Source organism: Helianthus annuus, chromosome 9 (assembly GCF_002127325.2).
Source record: "Helianthus annuus cultivar XRQ/B chromosome 9, HanXRQr2.0-SUNRISE, whole genome shotgun sequence".
NCBI classification, from domain to species: Eukaryota; Viridiplantae; Streptophyta; class Magnoliopsida; order Asterales; family Asteraceae; genus Helianthus; species Helianthus annuus.
The window spans coordinates 15,226,327-15,248,798 of record NC_035441.2 but is presented as its reverse complement, the minus strand read 5'-3'; the positions used below and the strand labels follow the sequence as shown (position 1 = coordinate 15,248,798).

The 22,472-nt window shown below is 40.0% G+C and overlaps 1 protein-coding gene across 1 annotated transcript; it reads right to left on the bottom strand.

The window, feature by feature from the left end:
* Positions 1 to 263: 263 nt before the first annotated feature.
* LOC110875288 (probable LRR receptor-like serine/threonine-protein kinase At3g47570) lies at positions 264 to 4,088 on the bottom strand. The gene is made up of 3 exons (XM_035976832.1): positions 3,814 to 4,088; positions 710 to 3,453; positions 264 to 637 (listed from the first exon to the last, which is right to left on the bottom strand). Exons 1-3 carry the CDS (start codon positions 4,086 to 4,088, stop codon positions 264 to 266), a joined length of 3,393 nt encoding a protein of 1,130 aa, XP_035832725.1.
* Positions 4,089 to 22,472: the final 18,384 nt, after the last annotated feature.

Genomic DNA, 22,472 nt, shown 5'->3' with positions numbered 1-22,472 from the left:
ATGAGGGATGTTGTGTTTTGGCGGTCATTTGAGAAAATGAGGTATTAATCAAATGCCACATGGCAAGTATTGGCTTAAGCTAATGACAAGTGGCTAAATATTATTTTGCTTTATTAGAAGTAGTAGATAACAAACATACTGGGCAACTTAACTTGATGACACAGAGGCAATTTCTATTAACTGCCCTCGCTAAAGCTTGTGTTAAATGTACATATTATCCCTATACTAATCAAACTAGTACTATCAATCATGATAACTTTAAGTCAAATATTTTGAATTTTAACCAGAATATGTTTCAATTCGTGCACCACATTCTTCATATCCATCCTTTCTAGTGGGGAATCCATAGTGGATGATACTCCAATTTTAAGTATTGAACGTAAACAATCCTCAATTTTCATCATAGTTTCTTCCTTCTTTTGCATAAAAGTTTCATCCTCTTGATAAACATTCAGAATGTTAAGATCAATAACATCCATTACATGGTCTGGCAAGGCCATGGAAACAAAGTTATGAAGGCTAAGGCTTTCATTAAAGATGTCACCAGTCGGCTTTTTCCCGCTCATCGCCTCTAGCAATAATATTCCAAAACTATAGACGTCTCCATTACTTGTCATCTCATTTCCAAGACCATACTCTATAATTTATAAGCAGTTACTTTAGAAATAAATGTATACTATAAGCAAGTAAATATCAAAGTCTAATTTACCTGGAGCAACATAACCAATTGTTCCTCTAGTCCCGGTTGAGCTGTTTGAGTACGAGGTTCCAAGAAATCGAGCTAAACCGAAATCTCCAACATGAGCAACCATATCATCATCGAGTAGAATGTTGCTTGGTTTTATGTCACCGTGAACCACGGGTGGTACACATTGATTATGAATATAATCAAGTACAGATGCTACATCAATAAGAATATTTAATATCTGAAGAAGGTTTAGTCTTGATGTACTTTCACTTGAATGTAACCAATCATGTAGACTTCCTTTGGGCATGAACTCATATACCAAAGCTTTAAAATCATTTCCTTGAAAGTCAATGCTTGAACAAGAAGTTATTATCCTCAACAAATTCCGGTGCCGAATGCTTCGCCATGCTTCACACTCCCTCATAAAGCTTCTTTGAGCTCCTCGGTTATGAAGATGTAAAACTTTGACTGCAACAAACCTATCATCATCTTCATCAAGGATTCCTTTATAAACCGAACTAAACCCACCTTTTCCAATCAAATTAGCTTCGGAGAACCCATTTGTAGCCTTTAGAAGTTGGTCGTATGAAACTTTCATGAAGCGTTCGTTTGTTGATGGTTGAGATTGCTGACTCTTTCTTTTATTCTTACACCACGCATAGGCAAAACATGTTATGGTGAAGAGTGTGGATGCAATCAAAATGGGTATTACAAACACATGAAACTTCTTTTTACTTTTCGTTTTCCCTTTGCATTTGGATAACCCAAGTTCAACAATGCCACCGCAAAGCCTACTATTCCCCAAAATAGAAAAGCCACTTGCATTGGCAAATAATCCTACCATTGGTACTTCACTCTCAAAATCATTATATGATAGGTTCAAATATTTCAAATTTGAAAACCGTTCTAAGAATTGAGGAATGTCTCCTGATAAATTATTTTGAGAAATATCGAGTTCCACCAATCCTTTCAAGGAACTTAATGATGGTGGTATCGTACCTTGAAATAAGTTTCCTTCTAGGTACAACCATGAAAGGCTAGCACAACCACCAAGGCTACTAGGAATATTTCCTGATAAATTATTATAAGATAAATCTAGTTTACTCAACATCTTGAGGTCTCCAACCTCAGTTGGAAGTGGACCACATAGGTTGTTGTGAGAAAGAGCCAATTCTATGGATAAAGATGAAAGTTGAAAAACTTGCGTAGGTATTTTCCCATTAAGTTTATTGTCACCAAGGTACAACATTAATAGATTATGACAATTTCCTAGGCTTGATGGAATAACCCCTTCCAACTTGTTTGAGTATAGATCAAGATAGATCAAGGATGATAAGTTTCCTATGGAATCAGGAATCTGTCCTGAAAGACGATTTTTATAGAATTGAGCTTCTTGTAGATTTTGAAGTTTACCAATGGTTGAGGGGATGTTTCCGGTGAATCGGTTACTTCCAGAATATAAAAGTTCCAAACCAACTAGATTACCGATTGAGCTAGGAATATTTCCATGTAATTCGTTATTCTGTAAAAATAGAATACGAAGTTGATTGGAAAGATTACCTATTGATGTAGGGAGCACTCCTTGAAAATTGCAATTAGCAAGAGCCAATGTCTTTAATTTGGTGCAATTTTTCATAGAATCAATAAACATCATTTCATTAGCATCTTCGCTTCCAAAGAGGTTATTGGTTATGTCTAGATAATAAATATCTGTTAGTTTTTCAAAGTTGGTTGTTAACTTCCCACTAAAGTGGTTGTCATGTACCTGAAGATGTCGTAGTTTTGAAAAATTGGAGATGGATGGTGGAAGAGGTCCAGTTAGTTGGTTTTCTGATATCTGAAAGAAAACAAGATTGGGGAGCATTGCACCTATGGTTGGAGGAAGACTACCAGTCAGTTGATTACTAGCCAAGCTAAAATTCATGAGGAGTGAAAGGTTATAAAGGGACTCAGGTATGGTTCCAGATAAATTACAACCACCAAAGTAAAGTTCTTTCAAAACTTCCCAATGACCTAAGGTGTTTGGAATGCTCCCGCCCAATGGATTTATAGCGAGAGAGAGAATTTTCATTGATGTACTATTTCCCAAGAAAGGTGGTATTCCACCTGTTAGCTTATTATAACTTAGTGAAAGATAAGTAAGTTTAGGGAGTAAACTTATCTCCTCGGGTATGTTTCCAACTAACTCATTACGGGAAAGAATAAGCTCTTCAAGGTTAGAACAGCTAGACAAGTTAGTTGGAATGATGCCGTTAAATTTGTTTCGGGATAAATATAGGAAACGTAGCCTAGATAGACCACTGAGTTTATAAGGAATGGCACCTGTAAAGCTGTTGTTACCAATAGAAAGAACTCGGAGAAAGCTCAAGTTCGTTACGTGAGGAGACAACATGCCTTCTAGACCTTGCGACTCTAGCACTATAGCAGTTACTCTTCTATGCCTCTTTCCACATGTAACACCAGTCCAATCACAGAAATGAAGGGAGTTGTTCCATGAGGTTAGAGCTCCATATGGATCTTTAGTGATCATCAACTTGATGTGCAACAAAGCCTTATGATCGGTCTCATTTTTGCCATCATAGAACGCTGAGATGATGGTGGAGGTTAGAAGTATAACAAGAACATAAAAGAGGAAATAAAAAGGAGAGGATGATGCGATTGGTTGCTTTAAATTCATGTTATATTTTGGAAATAAAGAAACCGAAGATAACAAAGGGTGATGTATAATTGTTGGCCTTTTAGAAGTGAAATGGGATATGCAAATTCTGAAGAAATACGATTATTTATATAGAAAAAGAGAATTCGGTGAAAAAAGTGCCTGTGGAAAATTATGAAGAACATTAAAGGGAAGGATGATAATGGTGCGTGGAATTAAATGAATATGCTGGAGTAAAATTTCATGTCAAGGAATATAAGTCGTTGGTGCGCCAATCTTGTTCTGCAATCTGTAATCGTGACTGTTGGTTTTTGTGGAAGATTCACCGTGATTGAGACGATTCAGTCCTTGTTTCACTGTTCTGGCGGCCTATGTCTTTGGTGCACGAAGTCAAAAATATTATTATGAATTATTTCATGGGAAAATTCCCAAAATGTCACTTGATCAATCCAACTTATCAAAATGTCACCTTCCTGTGTCTATGGGCGGACTCTTCCAATATGGAAAGCGTCCGTCTATAAAGTGGAAGAGTCTATGAATGAGGACGTTACATGTGTCCAACAAAGGTGAAGCGTCGACGGCGGACGCTTCCAAATAGTCCACCGACGCTTTCGAATAGTCCACCGACCCTTCTGAATAGTCCGCCGTCGACACATCACCTTTGTTGGACTCATGTAACCTCCTCATTGATGGACTCTTCAATTTTATAAACGGACGCTTCCCATATCGGATGAGTCCGCCCATAGACGCATGAAGATGATATTTTAGTAATAATTTTTCCTTATTTCATTTTGCTTAAGTGTTCTACGGTGCACGAAGTACAAATTATTATGATCTTTTAGGTAGAGCTCAAGTTTCATTTTGCGAGTTACACCATTACGTTGCAGTAGGGTACTGGTATCAAAACAAACTCGTATCGAAACCATAACCATAATATCGAATAGGCAGTTTAGTTCGTTTCGACAAAAATCTGTGTAATATAAAATAATAAAAATTTGTTTTTAACGATTTAATTACACAAAAGTTGTCTCGTGTAACCAAATAATTTTAGTCGTAATATGTTTAGAATGATAACGATTGAAAAACATAAAACATATAGTACAAATATCAATATCAATGTTGTTTGGTCGGTATAGATTCAATTCGTTACAATACCATTTGATACCAGTACTTAGTGTCGGGTTATTACATTAAAACACTAGGTTAATCACCCGTGTAATACATGGTGTTCTTGAATAAAAATGATATAATTATATAATCTGTAAAAAAAAAGGCTTCATATAACTAATGTTTTTTTATTACCATCAGGGGCTAGTATAGAAAGGGTGGGAGGGGGCGCCCGACCCCTCGAACTTTTCGCTCAGTAGTGTTATATATGTAGTTTTTAGTATTGAAATTTTTGGGTATATACGTTTTCGACCCCCCGTCATTTGGGTTAAGCTTCGCCACTGATTACCGTATGACAATTCATACAACTAAATTGAGTAAATCACTAAATTTGGCATATATTAATTAACTAGTTAGATTACCTGCGCTAGGCCGCGGGGTTTCGGTCAATATATATTTTTCTTCTGTATAGCAATAGAAAGAAATATGCTCAAAAGAATACCGACACATGTTTAACATTGACCGAAAACCATAAAAATAAATTTAAATTGGATAGTGGGACAGACTGATTTTAAATTAATTGTAAATGAAAACGTAAAAGTTATCATAAATATAACTTTAATGAAAAGGAACAAAAAAGAAAGTGTAGAAAGAAACAAAAAAGTCAATAGAATGAAAGCACTACCGCAGCTGGCTAATTATAAGTTACGTCAAAACGTAAACCAACTTATATTTATACTGACACGTGCATAAAGTTAAAAATAAGCACGGAGATAATAGGCATGACGTGTTATGGCGGTGTCAAAACATAAAGTGATTTGAATTATTCCGTCGAAGAAAACATATTACATTTGACCCGACTTGTTTCCGAACAAAATTTACGTCAAAACGTAGACCAATTGAAAACGTATATAAAAATATGCACGAAAACGTATTACATTTGACCCGACTCATTTTCGGGAAGAAAATAATAAAATTTACGTCAAAGTAGACCAACTCAAAACCTACATAATAATAAGCATAAAAGCTTCTTATATTTGACCCAACTAATTTCCAGAAAAAATTTACGTCTAAGCGTAAATCAATTTGAATTTCTACGAGCATGTATATAAAAATAAACACATAAAAACTCGATTACAAAGTTTTTCTAGAAAGTTAAGGGTGTAAGTGCCAACATGGAAAGCCGAAAGGTAAAAATATGAAAAATACAAAAACGAAAAAAAGAAAAGAAAAAAGACAAGAAAATCCAAAAGCAAAACAAAAAAGGACAAAAAACCAAAAAAATAATAAAAAATATAATAATAACAATAATAATAATAATAATAATAATAATAATAATAATAATAATAATAATAATAATAATAATAATAATAATAATAATAATAATAATAATACGGGGAAATAGCAAGAATGGCCATTGAATGGTCAACTTTTCAAAAATAGCCATTTGAAACGTCTTCACGAGCCGTTTCAAGTAGCTGAAATTGTGGCACCCGAGGGAAATCGACAGTCATCCTGATCTATCGCTTTACATCTCTACGATTGCTTGTTAAATTTCGGGATGAAATTTCTTTCAAGTTGGGGATGATGTGACAATTCGCATTTTAGAACCTTTCGCTGTGCTCTAATTACGTATGAACATAAGTGATTAATTGATGTGTTTGATTACAATGAATGTTATGATTTTTTATGTTATGTGTTACGTAGTTGTAATGTGAATAAGTATGTATAGTCGCACAACATCGGTCCGGTTGCACAAACAATTAGGCCAACTCCACTCGCTTTGAACCCGTGGCCTAAGGGCAACCCAATGATGGGTTCGGCCCACTACCTTTTTGCGCATAACAACATGGGGGTGGGTGTTTACCCCTCATAACCTTGCAAAACATAAACATACACACCAAACCCTAGCTTTCTCTCCTCTCTACTCGAACCCGACGACAACCTCTCCCACTCAAAGTTCTGTTATCTCGATCAAACTAGTCTCTTTGATTTCTGGTTAGTGTTACATTCTTATTAATTATCATGATTTCGATTTGCTATGATTTTTATATGAAAACTAGGGTTCATGGATATTGTGATCATGAAGTTTGATTTAGATATACATATGATGAAACTGTTTGTGTGATGATTGAACCATATGTTATAAGAAACAAGTATGATTGCTATAGATGAATTTAGATGATGATAATCGCATGACTTAATCTGCTTTGGATGTTGGAATCGAGTTTATGCTACTGAAAGTTATGATTCGTGAATATATGTAGTGTTGCATTGTTGGTTTGATGTTACTCAAGAACTAGGGATTTCATGTTAATGTTCGAATTCATTAGGCGGATATGCTGGTTGAATGTTTTGAAAGATAAATTATTGGTGATGATTTTTGATTAAGAGAATAATTAGGAATCATAAGAATTGATGAGTGTTTCCTTGATTTGATCGAATAAATGCAAAATAGAAACTGTTTGGATGATTTGTAACTGATTGAAATGATTTAAGGCAACAATATAACTAATCGCACAAGCCCCCAATCGCATACGTAGCTCATCGCACAAGAATACTGAGTCGCACAAGCACTGGTTTCACATTTGGGCCCAATCGCACAAGACATATGGGCCGAGGGTGGTGTGGATCGCACAACCCAGTTGAGTCGCACAAGGCCATCCGGATAGCACAAGGCCATCCGAATCGCACAAGGCCATTCGGGTCGCACAAGGTCATTTGGGTCGCACAAGACATGTGGCCCTGAATGCCTGGGCCGCACAATTGAGTACTTGATGTTTGGCCCTGAATGAACCAGCATGATAGCATGATTGACTGTATGAAATAGAATGATTCCGTCATGCTATGTGTTGTTATTGTTACGTGTTAAGTGATGTTATTTGTTAAATACGTGGCTTAAAACTGACTAGTATTGATAACCATGATTAGGACGTGGGTGGTAGATCAACTGTGAACAAGTAATTTACATTACTGAGCAATCCAAGGTGAGTTCATTTCTCTTGAGCATGCGTCCCGGTGGGTGGGACAATCAAATGGGTATTCCGGAGAGGAATAAGTCTTTTGGGTAAAAACTGGGATGTTAGATAATACACTCATTTCCTATCACCTTAAGTCCCATCTTATACCGAATTAGTTACCTAAGAGGTAACGGGGTATTAGTTGATAGCGCTATTAGGCTTGGCAACCTCACACCGTACCTGAGAGGACGGGCGTGAACTAATGACCTTATTCACGACCAATGCTTAGATAAGGGGCATTGCGGACGGGCAAAACAATCTGTCGCCATCTTGTATGGTACTCGAGTTATTATCAACATTACTAATAAACTGGATTAATCACTTGGTAACTAAACGTTTTGTAAAATTGTGAACTCACCAGTGTTGTCTGATACACTTGTTGCATGCTCGCAGGTCGTTAGATTTTATGGACAAGGATCTTGCTGTCTGGGATTGCTGGAGTGGTCATGGGGTCGATCCTTGGAATCATGAAACAACCTTCTTAGTTTTCGTACTTTTGGTTTTGCAACATTAAACTATGATTTACATTATGCTTCCGCTGAATACATTAAACTTGAGTTATGTTTGAGAATGATTTACTTTAATAAACGGGTTTTCTTATTATATCCTGTGTTTGTTCAATATGATTGGTAGCTGGATCCTGGTACGTCACACGCCTAGCGGGGTTTCCGCCTGTGGTATTTTGAGGGTGTGACAGTTTGGTATCAGAGCCACTGGTTATAGTGAACTAGGTTTTAAAATGTTTTATAAAACCAGACTATAACCGAACCGTCCTGAAATCGACCATGACACTTAGCTCCAGACTACAAGGTTCGTCTCTCGTCTACTTATTGCATAGCATAACTAGTGTACACTTATGTATGTCGTTGCACGTGATTGCACACTTAGCACTACAAAATGAATTCATGTGTTACTTGCCTACATTATGTGACTGATAGTGTGACGATCCCTTTAGACTTTCATGATCTATGTTATGTGTTGCCTTTTGTCTTGGTACTCGAAAATGGGGAACCTTTTAACACAAGTTGAGAGGAGCTGAGATAAACATGCAAACCGCATAATTATTATGGCTGCACACATAATGATAATATGGGGTTCATGTGTGTCACACCCCAACCGATGGCGGAATCATCGAGGCGCGGCACTGAGCGAAACAGATTGTCTAGAAGTTTCCACAACAACTATCATACAAATTCAGTTTAAATGATACGTCCCATACCGTATCCCAAATAAATAACAAGTTATTACAGAAAGCATCTAGGCAATAAATCCTGTTTCGACAACTCAGATTTAATTATTACAAACCCAAATAAAATATTGTTCGATGATTCTAAGACCCCTATTCTGTTGACTCCCCTGGCTATAGTGCCAGTGGACAAGATCTACAGATAACTATGACCCACGAGCTTGTTCAGGGCCGACAACTATCTGTTGGGTATCTCTAGAAACTTATTTATGCTTCGCTTTCCTAGCAAGCTAACACCTTAAACACCTGTCACATACGTTAAAATAAAGTCAATACATAAAATGTAAAGGTGAGTACACAAGTTTAGTATAGTTTACGCATAACCAGGCACGTACACAGAGGAAAATGATGCATGTAAATTATCAACATGGGACCATCGGTACCAACGACTGCGGGTTGACTGTCCAAGACAGTTCGCAATACATGATTACCACCGTAATCCATGCAAGTAATTGTCCTTAGCAACCCCCGTGTGAACGGGTGCTGAGTCCAAACTATAGTACTATGTTGCTAAAGCAGGTAGATAACACTCCACGTGTAAACATAATAAACAGCAATCATTTAGTCGAGTAGCACATGCAAATAGGTTAGCGTTCAAATAGTTTGTGTTTGTTTGTGATTTTGATAGATAACGTATGTAACACCCAAAAGTGCTAAAAGCAAAAGGGATTGAGTATACTCACAGTGATTTGGTATGGATTGAAGGGAGCACTGAGAATAAGTTAGCCTGAATAGTCGATAGTATAACGATGAGTAACGCGGAAATGTAAACAAGTGATGATGGATCGACTGGGCCGTTCGATCGGACAGCTGGTTCGATCGGACGGGCTGTTCGTTCGGCTTGAAAGTCCGTTTGAACATTCCCATTCGATCGGCCGGCAGGCTCGATCGGCTGTCCTTTCGAGTGGATTGTTTCTTCCTTTAGGAAAGGATGTGTTTGTGTATGATGGTTTGAACTTTTGAAGTTTTTGCAGCATAACCTTTCAAGTTGGCCGATCGAACAGACTGTTCGATCGGTTAGTCCAACCGATCGGTTAGCAACTTCAGTGTAATCAATTTGGCAATGTGCCACTCGATCGGGTGGCATGCTCGATCGGGTGACATTCCAATGTTTCGAAAAATGGTTAAGTGTTGAAGTATAGTATCTCATGATTCGATGAGTAATGTTACAATCGAATGACGTAGTCGATCGAACATCACTTCATCAATACTACACTTCGTGAGATTGTGGGTCCATGTGTTAGCCGATCGGCTGGCCCGGTCGATCGGCTGAGTAGCCCGTTCGGTTGGGCTGTCTGATCGGACAGCCTAACCGTTCGGCCAACATTTTTGACCTGGTTAACATATCTTCTAACACTTGGTTGTTTCGGTTATCTTTGTGTGATTTCTGAGGTACTTTGATAACGAGTTGAACCACAAACATAAGTCCTTACTTGGTTCACTGGTTCAGGCAGGTATCACCCAAGTCCGGTCAGTGAACGGTTCGGAACCTTAGTTTAACGTTTAACCCGAAATCGATGAACCTCGTGGTAGAATCCGAATCTTGTACCATGTGTTTGTTTAGAATGATTTGTAAGTTGGTTCAAGCTCCGTTTTCACCGGTTGAGTGTAAAAGAGTTGAAAGATAGTTAAAAACCGTCTTTCAATCCTTTTCCACCGTGAAATGTTAAGATCTTTGGTAGATTTTAGGTTGTTTTTGTGGAAATCGGTTAGATCTAAGCTAATCATGGTGGAATGGTGCCAAAACTTGGTGTTCTTGAAGAACACCATGATGACATCACCCAAGAACACCTAGATCTTGGTGATTTCACGGTTAAAATCCAAGTTTTGAAAGATAGAAAGGTGTAGAATCGTTAAATGAACAAGAACGTACAAGATTTAGAGTGAAAACTTACCGGATCGGAGAGAAATCTGAGAAATAGTGAAGAACAAAGGCTGTTCGGTCAGAGCTTTCCAAAAGTGGTAAAGATGACAATGACAGCCCTATTTATAGGCTTCCAAAAGAGGAAAGGCTCAACCGTTCGAATAGGATTCTTGGTCGAATGGGCTGCTCGATCGAACAGCCTGTTCGGTCGGCTAGCCTGCTCGATCGGAGGTCCTGTTCGATCAGGATTTTCCTTTTTGAGAATTTCGCGACGATTTTTGATATTTCGATTCCGATGAACGATGATTTGAGTATGGTAGAGTTTCTAATCAAATTACTTTCAGTCCTAACCACTATATCTAACATATAAGCATCCTTACACCACAATTCGGGTTCGATTTCGATTGAGTTTGATTATCCTTCGAGTTTCGATTTGATTTGATTGATTCACCACACATAACAACGTAAAATAAACATGCACAAGTAACACGTAAGGCACACACACACACGTATAAAAGTACCAAAATTCCCGTATTTGAGTTCGATGATTGATTTGATTAGCTTGATTATTGATTGATTAGCTTTATTGCATTGTTACTTCCTATTATTCACAGTCGATTGTCGGTTCACGGTTAGATTATCGATCGATTAATTTGGATTATACAACACTTACTCCACATAATACAAAAATAAAAATTAAATTAACTTTAATTCCAATAACAGTCAACATTTGACTTTGACTTTGACATCTGGAAAACACGGGGTGTTACAATGTGAATCCCAGTGAGGCTTGATGAGTGTGAAGGAGGTTCTGTTCTATTGTTTGACGTTGTGATGGAACCCAGTAATCTGTAGAAGCCATAGTGATGTTTGACTTCTACTCGATTCCGACCCTTAACCTTTTCCACTCTTCTCATATAGAATCAAGAGCGGACGAAATGGTGGGCGTGGTGGAGGTCGCGGCAGTGGACGTGGCAACATTGTGATGTCCCAAGCTGAACTAACCGACCTGATCAATACTCGTGTGGCTGAAGCCCTAGCGGCTCAGTAGGCTGGTATGATATGTGCCAAATGCTCTTAATTCTGGAGTCGCGTACTCGATTCTTACTCGTGTGTTGTATTTTCTTACGCCCTTAGGTCAACAAGTGAATCAGAATCAGAACAATCCGCCTGTTGGTTTAAGACGTTCATGGATTGCAAGCCACAGACGTTCAGTGGGACTGAAGGAGCTGTGGGGCTGCTACGTTGGTTTGAAAAGGCGGAATCGGTGTTCGCTATGTGTAACTGTTCTGCTGGGAATAGAGTGAAGTGTGCTTCAGGCACACTTGAAGATGGTGCCTTGACTTGGTGGAATTCTCAAGTCCAAATGCTGGGTATTGAAATGGCGAACGCGACTACTTGGGACGATTTCAAGGAGCTGATGCGTGAAGAGTACTGCCCTCGAGATGAGATTCAAAAGTTGAAGAACGAGTACTACAACCTGAAAATGTCAGGCTCTGAAATCGAAGCATTTACGAAGCGATCTCATGAACTCGCGAACATGTGTCGTAACATACGCGTCCACCCCATCGTAGAATTGAATAGCACCGCAAGTCAAGGGTTTGGTGTCACAACCCCCGATCCCTAAATCCCGGGAACGACGGTCGCGAACCAGTTTTGTGGTATCACGTTATTACTTATTTGGCAGCGGAAATTTTCATCAGGACCGTAGTTAGGAAATATTAAATCAGAGTAAACCACCATATTTTATAACATTAAACACATGGGTAAAACCCAAGTTTTTATTACAAACTGATTTACAGGGATAAATTCCACTTTATTGAAATAAACGCTTTCTTTTATTTACGCTTTATTTTACAGGGATAAATTCCACTTCAGTGCTGTCCAGCTGGCTTCTAATTGGCTTTCACATTGTGTTACCTGAAACGCGTTTTAAAAAGGTTTTGTTAGTGGAAAATACTGGTGAGTGAATCCCAGTTTAATCAAGAAATATTAATGTAATTTAAACAGTATTGAGGACGATTACAATGTTTATATCTACCAAATTACTCATTCTGTACTGTCAATCCTGACTTGTGGGTCATATTACACATTGGCTAACTCTTCGTCCAATGGTAACGTTACTCACATTTTGTATACAAAACCCCAACATACCGGCAGTAATTGTAGAATTACAAAGACTCAATCACTGAAAAATTGCATTGTAAAAAGGTTAAGGTTTTGTAAAAACTGTTAACAAAAAGGAGATTACTCACATTGCTATCTAAGGGTTTTCAGTAGTGATTTCCTGGGAATAATCTATAATTTACACAAATGCACTTGTGTTAGTATAATAACCCATTTTACCATTAGTAATACCCTCCCCGACACGGCATTCCAACGACTACGTCGGGCAGAACCACGACAGCCTTTACGGAACCCTAGATCAATCGGGCAGAGTATCTAATACGTATCCAGGGGTTATAATACTTACAACGGAGCAGAACCTCGCTATTTAGGGGGGTATAATGCCCGGGTATTACTTCTACTATTCAGAAATTAAGAGAGAAAGAAAGAAAGTGAACGGTTGGACTGAAGGCCCGTTGCCTTCTATTTATAGGGCTGGAATCGAAGGTTCTCGCGGCCTGCTTAAAGGTAAGGCAAGGCCCGCGTCAACGTGGATCAACGGCGTAGCTTGGCCCGGTTACCACTAGGCTTGACACGGTGCTGACACGTGTCAGCTCAGGGCTGCGCCACAATTCAGGACACTCGCGGCCCGCATGAACTTAAACGAAGTCGTACGCGGCCCGCATGAACTAAAGGTTTCAGCGGAGACCGGTTACACCCTAATGCAGCCCGCGTTAATGGTTGGGGTGGGTCTATGCAGCCCGTCTCAGCTTAATTTTTATTGTTTTTAATTTATTTTATATATTATAATCTACTTTGGGCTCGGTTTTCACATACGGGGTGCATATAAAGACATATTGAGACATTTTAAGATATATTAGGGTGTTGAAAAATTTATGAGGGTGTCGGTTTACGTTAGGGTTGTTATATTTGGTCACTAAGGCGAATCTTGACAACTTGCATCGAATCATCCGCTTAGCTCACAAGATCACTGACCAGGAGGTGGAGCGTGGCTCGCTGCCACCACATGTATCTACTACTACCTCTACTGCTGCAACTACTACTCCTGTTGCTGATAACAAATGCAAATGGAATGATGCGGACAAAGTGTCCAACTCAAACCAGTCACATAAGAAGCCAGACAACAGCATCAACCGCAGTTTTAGTTAGTCATCCTCTGTTAATCAGAATCAGAGCAACAACTCGAATCAGGGCTCTTACACTGGGAAAGAACCAAAGTGTAACAAATGCAACTACCATCGATCTGTCATCGGTGCAACAAGGTGGGCCACATGGGAAGGGATTGTAGGGCCCCACTTCCAAAGCACCAGCAGCAACCTTCGCAACCACAGCAACTGCAATAACAGGAAAGGCAACAGCCTCGGCAGAACCAGGGTAATCGTAAGGGATGTTTCCATTACGGGGACGAGGGTCATCTTAGGAGGGATTGCCCTCAACTGAATCAGAATGCTGGGAATAATAACAAGAACATTGGGAACAACAACGACGGGAATAATGGTGGAAATGGTGCACATAGAAGAGTGTTTACTTTTGGAGCTAGAGAAGCTAGGAATGATGGCAACGTTGTGACCGGTACGTTTTCTGTGAATCATCTTTTTGCTTCTATTTTATTCCACTCTGGTGCCGATTGGAGTTATGTGTCTCTGGGGTTCAGTCGTCAGTTAGGGTTGACTCCTATACCTCTTGAAAATAAACACGTAGTAGAACTGGCTGATGGCAAGTCGATCGAAGCCTCACACGTTCATTTGGGGTGTAAACTCGACCTTATGGGTCAAGTATTTGACATTGACCTACTCACCGTTACTCTTGGAAGCTTCGATGTAGTCACTGGTATGGATTGGCTATCTAAGCACCAGGCGGAAAATCTCTATAAGGAGAAAATCGTATGTATCCCTCTTCTCAGTGGAGAATTCTTGTCGGTCCATGGTCATCGAAGTGGTGCAATGGTTGGCATAATCTCATCTATGAAAGCCCAGAAGTGTCTACGAAAGGGCTACCCTACTATTTTAGCACTCATTACTGGCACCCAGCCTGAGGAAAGGAGAATTGAAGATCTGCCTATTGTTCATGAGTTCTCTGATGTATTCCCTGAAGAACTTCCCGGTTTACCTCCTCACCGTTAGGTGGAGTTTCAGGTTGACCTTACACCAGGAGTGACGGGTGGTCCGTAGGACAACCCTTAAGGCTTTTAAGTTAAATAAAATCCCATATTTTATCCAGTTAATTGCTTGAATTAGGTAATCACAAGATGTTGATGATGCAGGTGTTAAAGTGTGCAAGATGCGGGTTTTAGGAAGCTTGAACGGATACTAGAAGCTGGCATGATCAAGATGTGTGGGAACCAAGAGAAATGAAGGAAACAAGAGCAAAAGACCACTCAGCGCCGTAACCTACGGTTACTGCCGTAGGCTACGGCACCTTGACATTGCCAAAAATGATTGCCGTAAGACAGGGAAGGAGCACCGTAAAAGAAGATTGATCGCCGTAAGCTACGGTGATTTGGCGTAGCTTACGGCGACATGATGATTGTTTGGATACACTGACTGCCGTAAGCTACGGCCCTGTGGCGTAGCTTACGGCACCGACTGGGTGCAATTGTAACCGATGGCATTTAATGTCATTTTTATGGATTTTTATGATCCTCATCATGGTTTTCGGTTACAAGCTGGTGGTGAACGAGAGTGGGGATAAAAAGGGGACTTGGAAGCTTGAGAAAGACATCTTGGGAGCTATCTTTTCACTAAATCTTTATCTAGTTTTTGTTGGTGAACAATATTTTGAACTTCTTGCATTATGTTTGTTAAAGCCATGAGTGGCTAGATACTTGGATGATTATCTTGTGTTGAAGGTTTGCATGAGACTTTTGTGTTTTTATTTCATATTTCTAGAATAACAATTTCCTTCTATTAATTGTTATGATGCATGATTGAGTGTTAGTAACTTGTTGATCTTTATATTGAACTAATTAGAAACCATACGTTCTTGGTGCCGTTGGCAATCGAGATATCATGGGTATAGTTAGGTTTGGGTAAGGGTTGATTGATCATCGGGTGACAACCTCACGTTCTCGGAATCTGAGTACTTAGTCCCCTTTCATCACTGCAATTGGTTATGCATGAACTATGTCTATGTAGTTCTTTCTAGTTGAATGTTGACACAAAAGTTGAAACAAACCGGATACTCAAGATAGTCATTTGTCTCTCAATTGTTTACATCCCAAATTTTCATTTCGCAAATTAGTTAATTAACCTTAGTTTTTAAAACAAATCAAATCAAACCAACTCTTGAATTTTACTTTTTTCTTGCAATTAGTTTAATTTTAGTTAACTTAGATACACTTCTAAATAACACATTTTCCACAAACTCCCTGTGTTCGATACCCACTTGCCACTATCTACATAGTTGTTCTTGGGATTAAATTTGCGTGACCACGACATCACGTCAAATTTTGGCGCCGTTGCCGGGGAGTAGTGCGCAACGTGTGTTATTTTTGTTCTTGCTTTTAGTTTGTTATTTTTCTGGTTTACGCGAGGTGTGTTTAGTGTGCAGGTATTTACAGGTGCATGCGTACTAGAAGCTCCCACAAGCTTTCACCACTAGTGTTTGATCCGGAAATCGAGCGAACTTTGCGAGCAAACAGAATTTTGCTAAGGGAAAATACAATCAGTAGTTCACCAACAACACCAATTACACCGATTACGCCACTTCGATACATGGATAGGGATCCACCTCCACCCACTACGGGTGAACCTTTTCCACCCTTTACACCATCATCCACTCAACCTTCACCAAATACCACCATTCCACCAAATACTACCGAACCCACCATAATCCAAAATGTTACATCAACCAACACCACACAACCCATTACTACCCAAGAAGAGCCGACTATTACCTTTAATCCTTCTACCACTATACCACCATTATCCCATTTTTTTCCAGGTGCGGGTCCATCAAATGCAAGCCATACCATAGCACCAAGCTCAACCATTGTCCATGCTACATCGTTTCGACCATCCAACCAGTCGGGTTTCCAATACTCGACTCTTCCATTTGGGCAATCGTCGGGAATTCAAGGATATGGGTATGATGAAGGTTACGAGGAGTTTGAAGGTTTTGATGAAGATGGGTACGGTTATGGGGGTGATGGAGAGCAAGGGGAATATGGTTATATGCAAGGCCAAGTGCAAGTGATTCCAAATGTTGGTGGGATGCAACAACAACAACTCATACCTCAACATATTAGGCCAAGGCCACAAGGGCCGCAATTGCAACGTCCGATTCCTTTGCAACAAGTTCGACCACAACATGCGCAACCGCAATTCCCAAGGCCAATTCAACACCCACCGGTGCCACAACAACAATTTCAGCAACCAATTGCACCACAAGGGCCTATGCAAAGACCAATGGGTCAAGTTCGTCCACGAGGTCGATTTGGTGTGCCAAGGAGGCATCTTAGGGAAAATGCAAGGGGTATTGAAGCGCATTTTAGACTGGTGATTACTCATAATCCTTCACCGGTGGTCATTCCTCATAACAATCAAGGAAGAACATTTGAAGTAAGGACCAATTCCTTACAAAGTTTGCCGAAATACAAAGGTCAAGCAACGGAAGAGCCTTATTTTCATTTAGAGGCTTATGACTCAATTTGCAACACTCTTGGGAGTCAAGGATTTTCGGCCGATGATGTGAAGTTGGTATTATTTCAATTCTCCTTGGAAGATAAGGCAAAGAAGTGGTTTTACACTTTGCCTTCGGCATCTATCTATACATGGGCGGAGATGCAACAAACATTTTTAGATGAATTCTATACCGCCCAAAAGACCAATGATGCAAGAAAAGGGTTGAGAAGCTTTCAACAACAACAAGGAGAGATGTTTCATGAAGCGTTCGACCGTTTGAACATGATGATAAAAAATTGTCCACATCATGGAATTGAGCTTTGGGAATTGATGAATGCTTTCCATGAAGGTTTGTGTGCCGAAGATGCACGAGATTTGATGTCTATCACAAATGGAACTTTTGGCACAAATTATGAGCACGAGGATTGGGAATTTTTGGAGCAAATGGCAATCACCTCGAAAAGGAAGGCTCAAGCGTCAAGGAGAGCACGACTGGCCGTTACTCGAACACAAGTGCATGCGGTTGATGACGGTAATATACAAACTTCTAATCAAATTTATGACGTTTGTGCATTGTGTAATGAAATAGGTCATGCGGCGGAAAATTGCCAAGGAATGGTGGAAGGGCAATTTGAAGAAGTTCATGCCGTTCAAGGTCAAGGAGAGGGTGGTAAAAACTTCAACATGAATTCTAACACTTACCACCCCGGGTTAAGAAATCACCCGAATTTTCGCTATGGGAACCCTTCGAATCAATCAAACCCGAATTTTCAAGGTAACCAAGGAAATTATGGTTCGCGCCAACCTTACAATAATCAAGGTGGATATAGAGGTGGGAACAACCAAGGATACCAAAGGCAATACCAAGCGGGTCAAGAACAAGGGGGGTCTTCGGGTGGTAACGAAATGATGGAAATGTTGAAGAGTATGCAAGCGGAGATGCAAAAGAGAAACCAAATGGATGATGCTCGCATTCAAAAAGATGAGGCCCGAGACAAAGCTATTCAAACTTTGACCACCCAAATGGGTCAACTTGCAACCGAAGTGTCCGAATTGAAGAAAAGCAAAGGTCAATTACCAAGCGACACTAAGGTAAATCCGTCTCATGGTGCTTCAAGAGGTAATAATGTTAACATCCATCATGTAAGTGTTTTGAGAAGTGGGAAAGAGTACAAAACCAATCCTTCACCGGATTTGGTTGATGGGGTGGTTGAGGATATAACGGGTCAAGAAAGTGAGGAAAAAAATGAACCACCCATTATTTCTTCTAAAAAATCCAATTTTGAAAAACCCGAAGTTATCAAAGGAAAAGAAAAAGTAAATGAGGGTGAGGGGTCTAGTGAAGTACCGTTTCCTTCGGCTTTATTAGATCCGGGTAGAAAAAATTTTATTTCAAAACGGGTCCTCAAAAAGAGGAAATGTGGGAGGTTTTCAAACAGGTTAAAATTAATCTTCCTTTACTTGAAGCTATTAAACAGGTACCCGCTTATGCCAAGTTTCTAAAAGAATTGTGTACTCAAAAGAGGCAACAAAAAGTGCCTAAATTGGTAGACTTGACGGAGCGGGTAAGTGCGGTATTGAAAGGAGACCTTCCTCCTAAGTTACAAGATCCGGGAACGCCCCTCATAAACATTCAAGTTGGAAATTTTCAAACCACAAGGGCGTTATTGGATCTTGGAGCCGGAGTAAGTATCCTACCGGGGGGGTTATATGACCAATACGATTTTGGTCCATTGAAGCGAGTTGAGACAATGGTTGTATTAGCCGATTTGTCTCATAAACTTCCCCGGGGTATCGTACGAGATGTGATAGTTAAAGTTGATGAATTTTATTATCCCGTTGATTTCCTTGTGCTAGATTACTCATCCGCGGACTCAATACAACAACAAAATGTTATTTTGGGTCGGCCATTTTTGAACACCGCACATGCTATTATTGATTGTCGTTATGGCACAGTTGACATGACATTTGGTAATAGAAAAATGAGGTTAAACGTTTTTACTAACGGTACTAATGTGTATGGTGATGAGTGTTTCTTAGCAGATTTTATAGATGGTTATGACCCGAAGGAGTTCGAAGAAGAAATTTTGGGTTCTTGTGTTTGTGATATGTCTTTGCAGGTCCACACATGTGAGTTAGAGGTAGAAGAGAAAGAGCAAGAAGCTCTCGCGGTGAAGGAAGGAAGTCCACCATGGACCTACCAAACGGATACTTTACCGGTGGAAATCGATTCGGGCACAAAGCCTTCTTTGGAAATTCCACCAATTGTGGAATTGAAGGAGCTACCAAAGCACTTAAAGTATGCATTTTTGGGGGAGAATGACACCTTACCGGTGATCATTGCTTCCAACTTGGAGGTAGCTCAAGAAGAAGAATTGATGCGGGTGTTGAAGGCTCATAAGGCAGCGATTGGGTGGACGATAGCCGATTTAAAAGGTATTAGTCCATCCATTGTGATGCACAAGATTATTACAAGTGAGGATGCAAAGCCGACCCGTGAAACACAAAGACGGTTAAATCCGAACTTGAGAGAGGTGGTGAAGAAAGAAGTTATCAAGTGGTTGGATTCGGGGATCATTTATCCCATTTCGGATAGTGCATGGGTAAGTCCAACTCAGGTAGTGCCTAAAAAATCTGGCATCCAAGTAGTGAAAGATGAGCAAGGTGAGCAAATCGCCACCCGCCCGGTAACCGGGTGGCGAGTGTGTATTGATTATCGAAAATTAAACGCGGCTACCTCAAAAGACCATTTCCCGTTACCCTTCATTGACCAAATAATTGAGAAACTTTCCGGTCAAAAATATTATTGCTTTTTGGATGGGTATTCGGGATATAACCAAATTGCTATTCACCCGGACGACCAACACAAAACCACGTTTACATGTCCATATGGTACATTCGCTTTTCGGCGAATGCCATTTGGACTGTGTAACGCCCCCGCCACGTTCCAAAGATGTATGATGAGTATATTTTCGGACATGGTCGGGGAATCTCTTGAAGTGTTTATGGATGATTTTTCCATTTTTGGTCCAAGTTTTGACTCTTGTCTTAATGAATTAGAAAAAGTTTTAAAAAGGTGTGTTGAGACAAACTTGGTACTAAGTTGGGAAAAGAGCCATTTTATGGTTCAAGAGGGTATTGTTTTGGGGCATGTCATTTCGGACCGGGGAATGGAGGTAGACAAAGCAAAGATTCGGGTAATTTCGTCTCTACCCCCACCAAAGAATGTAAAGGGGGTGAGATCTTTTTTGGGACATGCGGGGTTTTACCGAAGGTTTATTAAAGGCTTTAGTGTAATCACAAAACCTTTATGTAACTTATTATTAAAAGATGTTCCATTTGATTTTACTGATGAATGTTTGCAAGCGTTTCATGTGTTGAAGGAACAGTTGGTGAAGGCTCCCATCTTGCAACCACCGGATTGGTCAAAGCCGTTCGAGATTATGTGTGATGCTAGTGACACGACCATTGGAGTGGTTTTGGGTCAAAGGGTCGATAAGAAGCCGGTGGTGATATACTACGCAAGCAAAACGTTGTCCGAGGCACAACTCAACTACACCACAACCGAGAAAGAATTATTAGCGGTGGTGTATGCCTTGGACAAGTTTCGATCTTATATTTGGGGGAGCAAGGTGATAGTGTATTCGGATCATAGTGCGGTCCGATATTTGATGGAAAAGAAGGATGCGAAGCCCCGGTTGATTCGTTGGGTGCTTTTACTACAAGAATTCGACCTTGAGATTCGGGACAAAAAGGGGTGTGAAAATGTTGTTGCGGATCATTTGTCCCGAATCCCGTTGGAAGGTGTTGATGACCCAAGTGAAATCAATGAACGGTTCCCCGATGAACACTTGTTGGCCGTCTCTACTTATGTTGCGCCTTGGTATGCCCATTACGTTAATTATTTGGCTAAGGGTGCAATTCCAAATCATTGGACTAGGAAGAGACGACAACAATTTCTTAGTCAAGTGAAGCAATACATATGGGATGAACCCGACTTGTTCAAAATCGGGGCCGATCAAGTGATACGAAGATGTGTTCTCGAAACGGAAGTTCTAGAGATCTTGATCCACGCTCATTCATCGGCGTGTGGAGGGCATTTTAGTGGGAACAAGACGGGTTATCGGGTGTTATCTAGTGGGTTTTATTGGCCCATGATTTTTAAGGATTCTTGTGAGTATGCCCAGAATTGCATCAATTGTCAAAGAATGGGAAGTATTTCGAAACGTGATGAAATGCCGTTACACCCGATTTTGGTAGTAGAAGTATTTGATGTTTGGGGAATAGACTTCATGGGTCCTTTCCCAAACTCAAATGGGTTTTTATATATATTGGTTGCGGTTGATTACGTGGCGAAATGGATTGAAGCTATTGCCACAAGGACCAATGATCACTCCGTTGTATGTAAGTTTGTGCAATCTAATATTTTTGCTCGTTTTGGTGTGCCTAGGGTGATAATAAGTTATGGTGGTTCACATTTCAAAAATTTCAATTTTGGAAAATTACTAAAAAGATATAATGTGAATCACCGCATTGCCACACCCTACCACCCGCAAACGAGTGGTCAAATGGAAGTATCTAACCGGCAAATTAAAGAAATTTTAATGAAGACGGTGAGAACGGATCGAAAAGATTGGTCAAGCAAGCTTGACGATGCATTGTGGGCTTATCGAACGGCCTACAAAACTCCACTTGATACCACTCCTTATCGGATGGTTTATGGGAAAGGACGTCATTTGCCTATGGAGTTGGCACACCGGGCGTATTGGGCAATTAAAACGGTAAACGCAAACTACGATGAAGCGGGTCGGGCGAGAAAGCTTCAATTGAATGAAATTGAGGAAATAAGGGATCAAGCCTATGAGTGTGCATCCGCATACAAAGACAAACTAAAAAAAGTTCATGATGCGAAGATAAAGAAAAAGAACTTTGAAGTGGGTCAGAAGGTGTGGTTATATAATTCAAGGTTGAAAATGTTTGCGGGGAAACTAAAAAGCAAGTGGATGGGTCCTTACGTTGTCCGAAGAGTGGGAAGGTTCGGTGATGTTGATATTCAAGACGAACGAACAAACAAGCAACAAACGGTGAATGGGCATCGACTCAAACCGTACTTGGAAGGTAATGATATCAACAATCTCGAGC

Excerpts from the sequence above, each read along its gene's own strand:
- LOC110875288 (XM_035976832.1), bottom strand. The coding sequence starts at position 4,088 with ATGGGCGGACTCATCCGATATGGGAAGCGTCCGTTTATAAAATTGAAG. Across the intron at positions 3,454-3,813 it reads CCGCCCATAGACACAGGAAG|AATTTGCATATCCCATTTCA; the intron begins GTGACATTTTGA and ends GTATTTCTTCAG. Across the intron at positions 638-709 it reads AATTGGTTATGTTGCTCCAG|AGTATGGTCTTGGAAATGAG; the intron begins GTAAATTAGACT and ends TATAAATTATAG.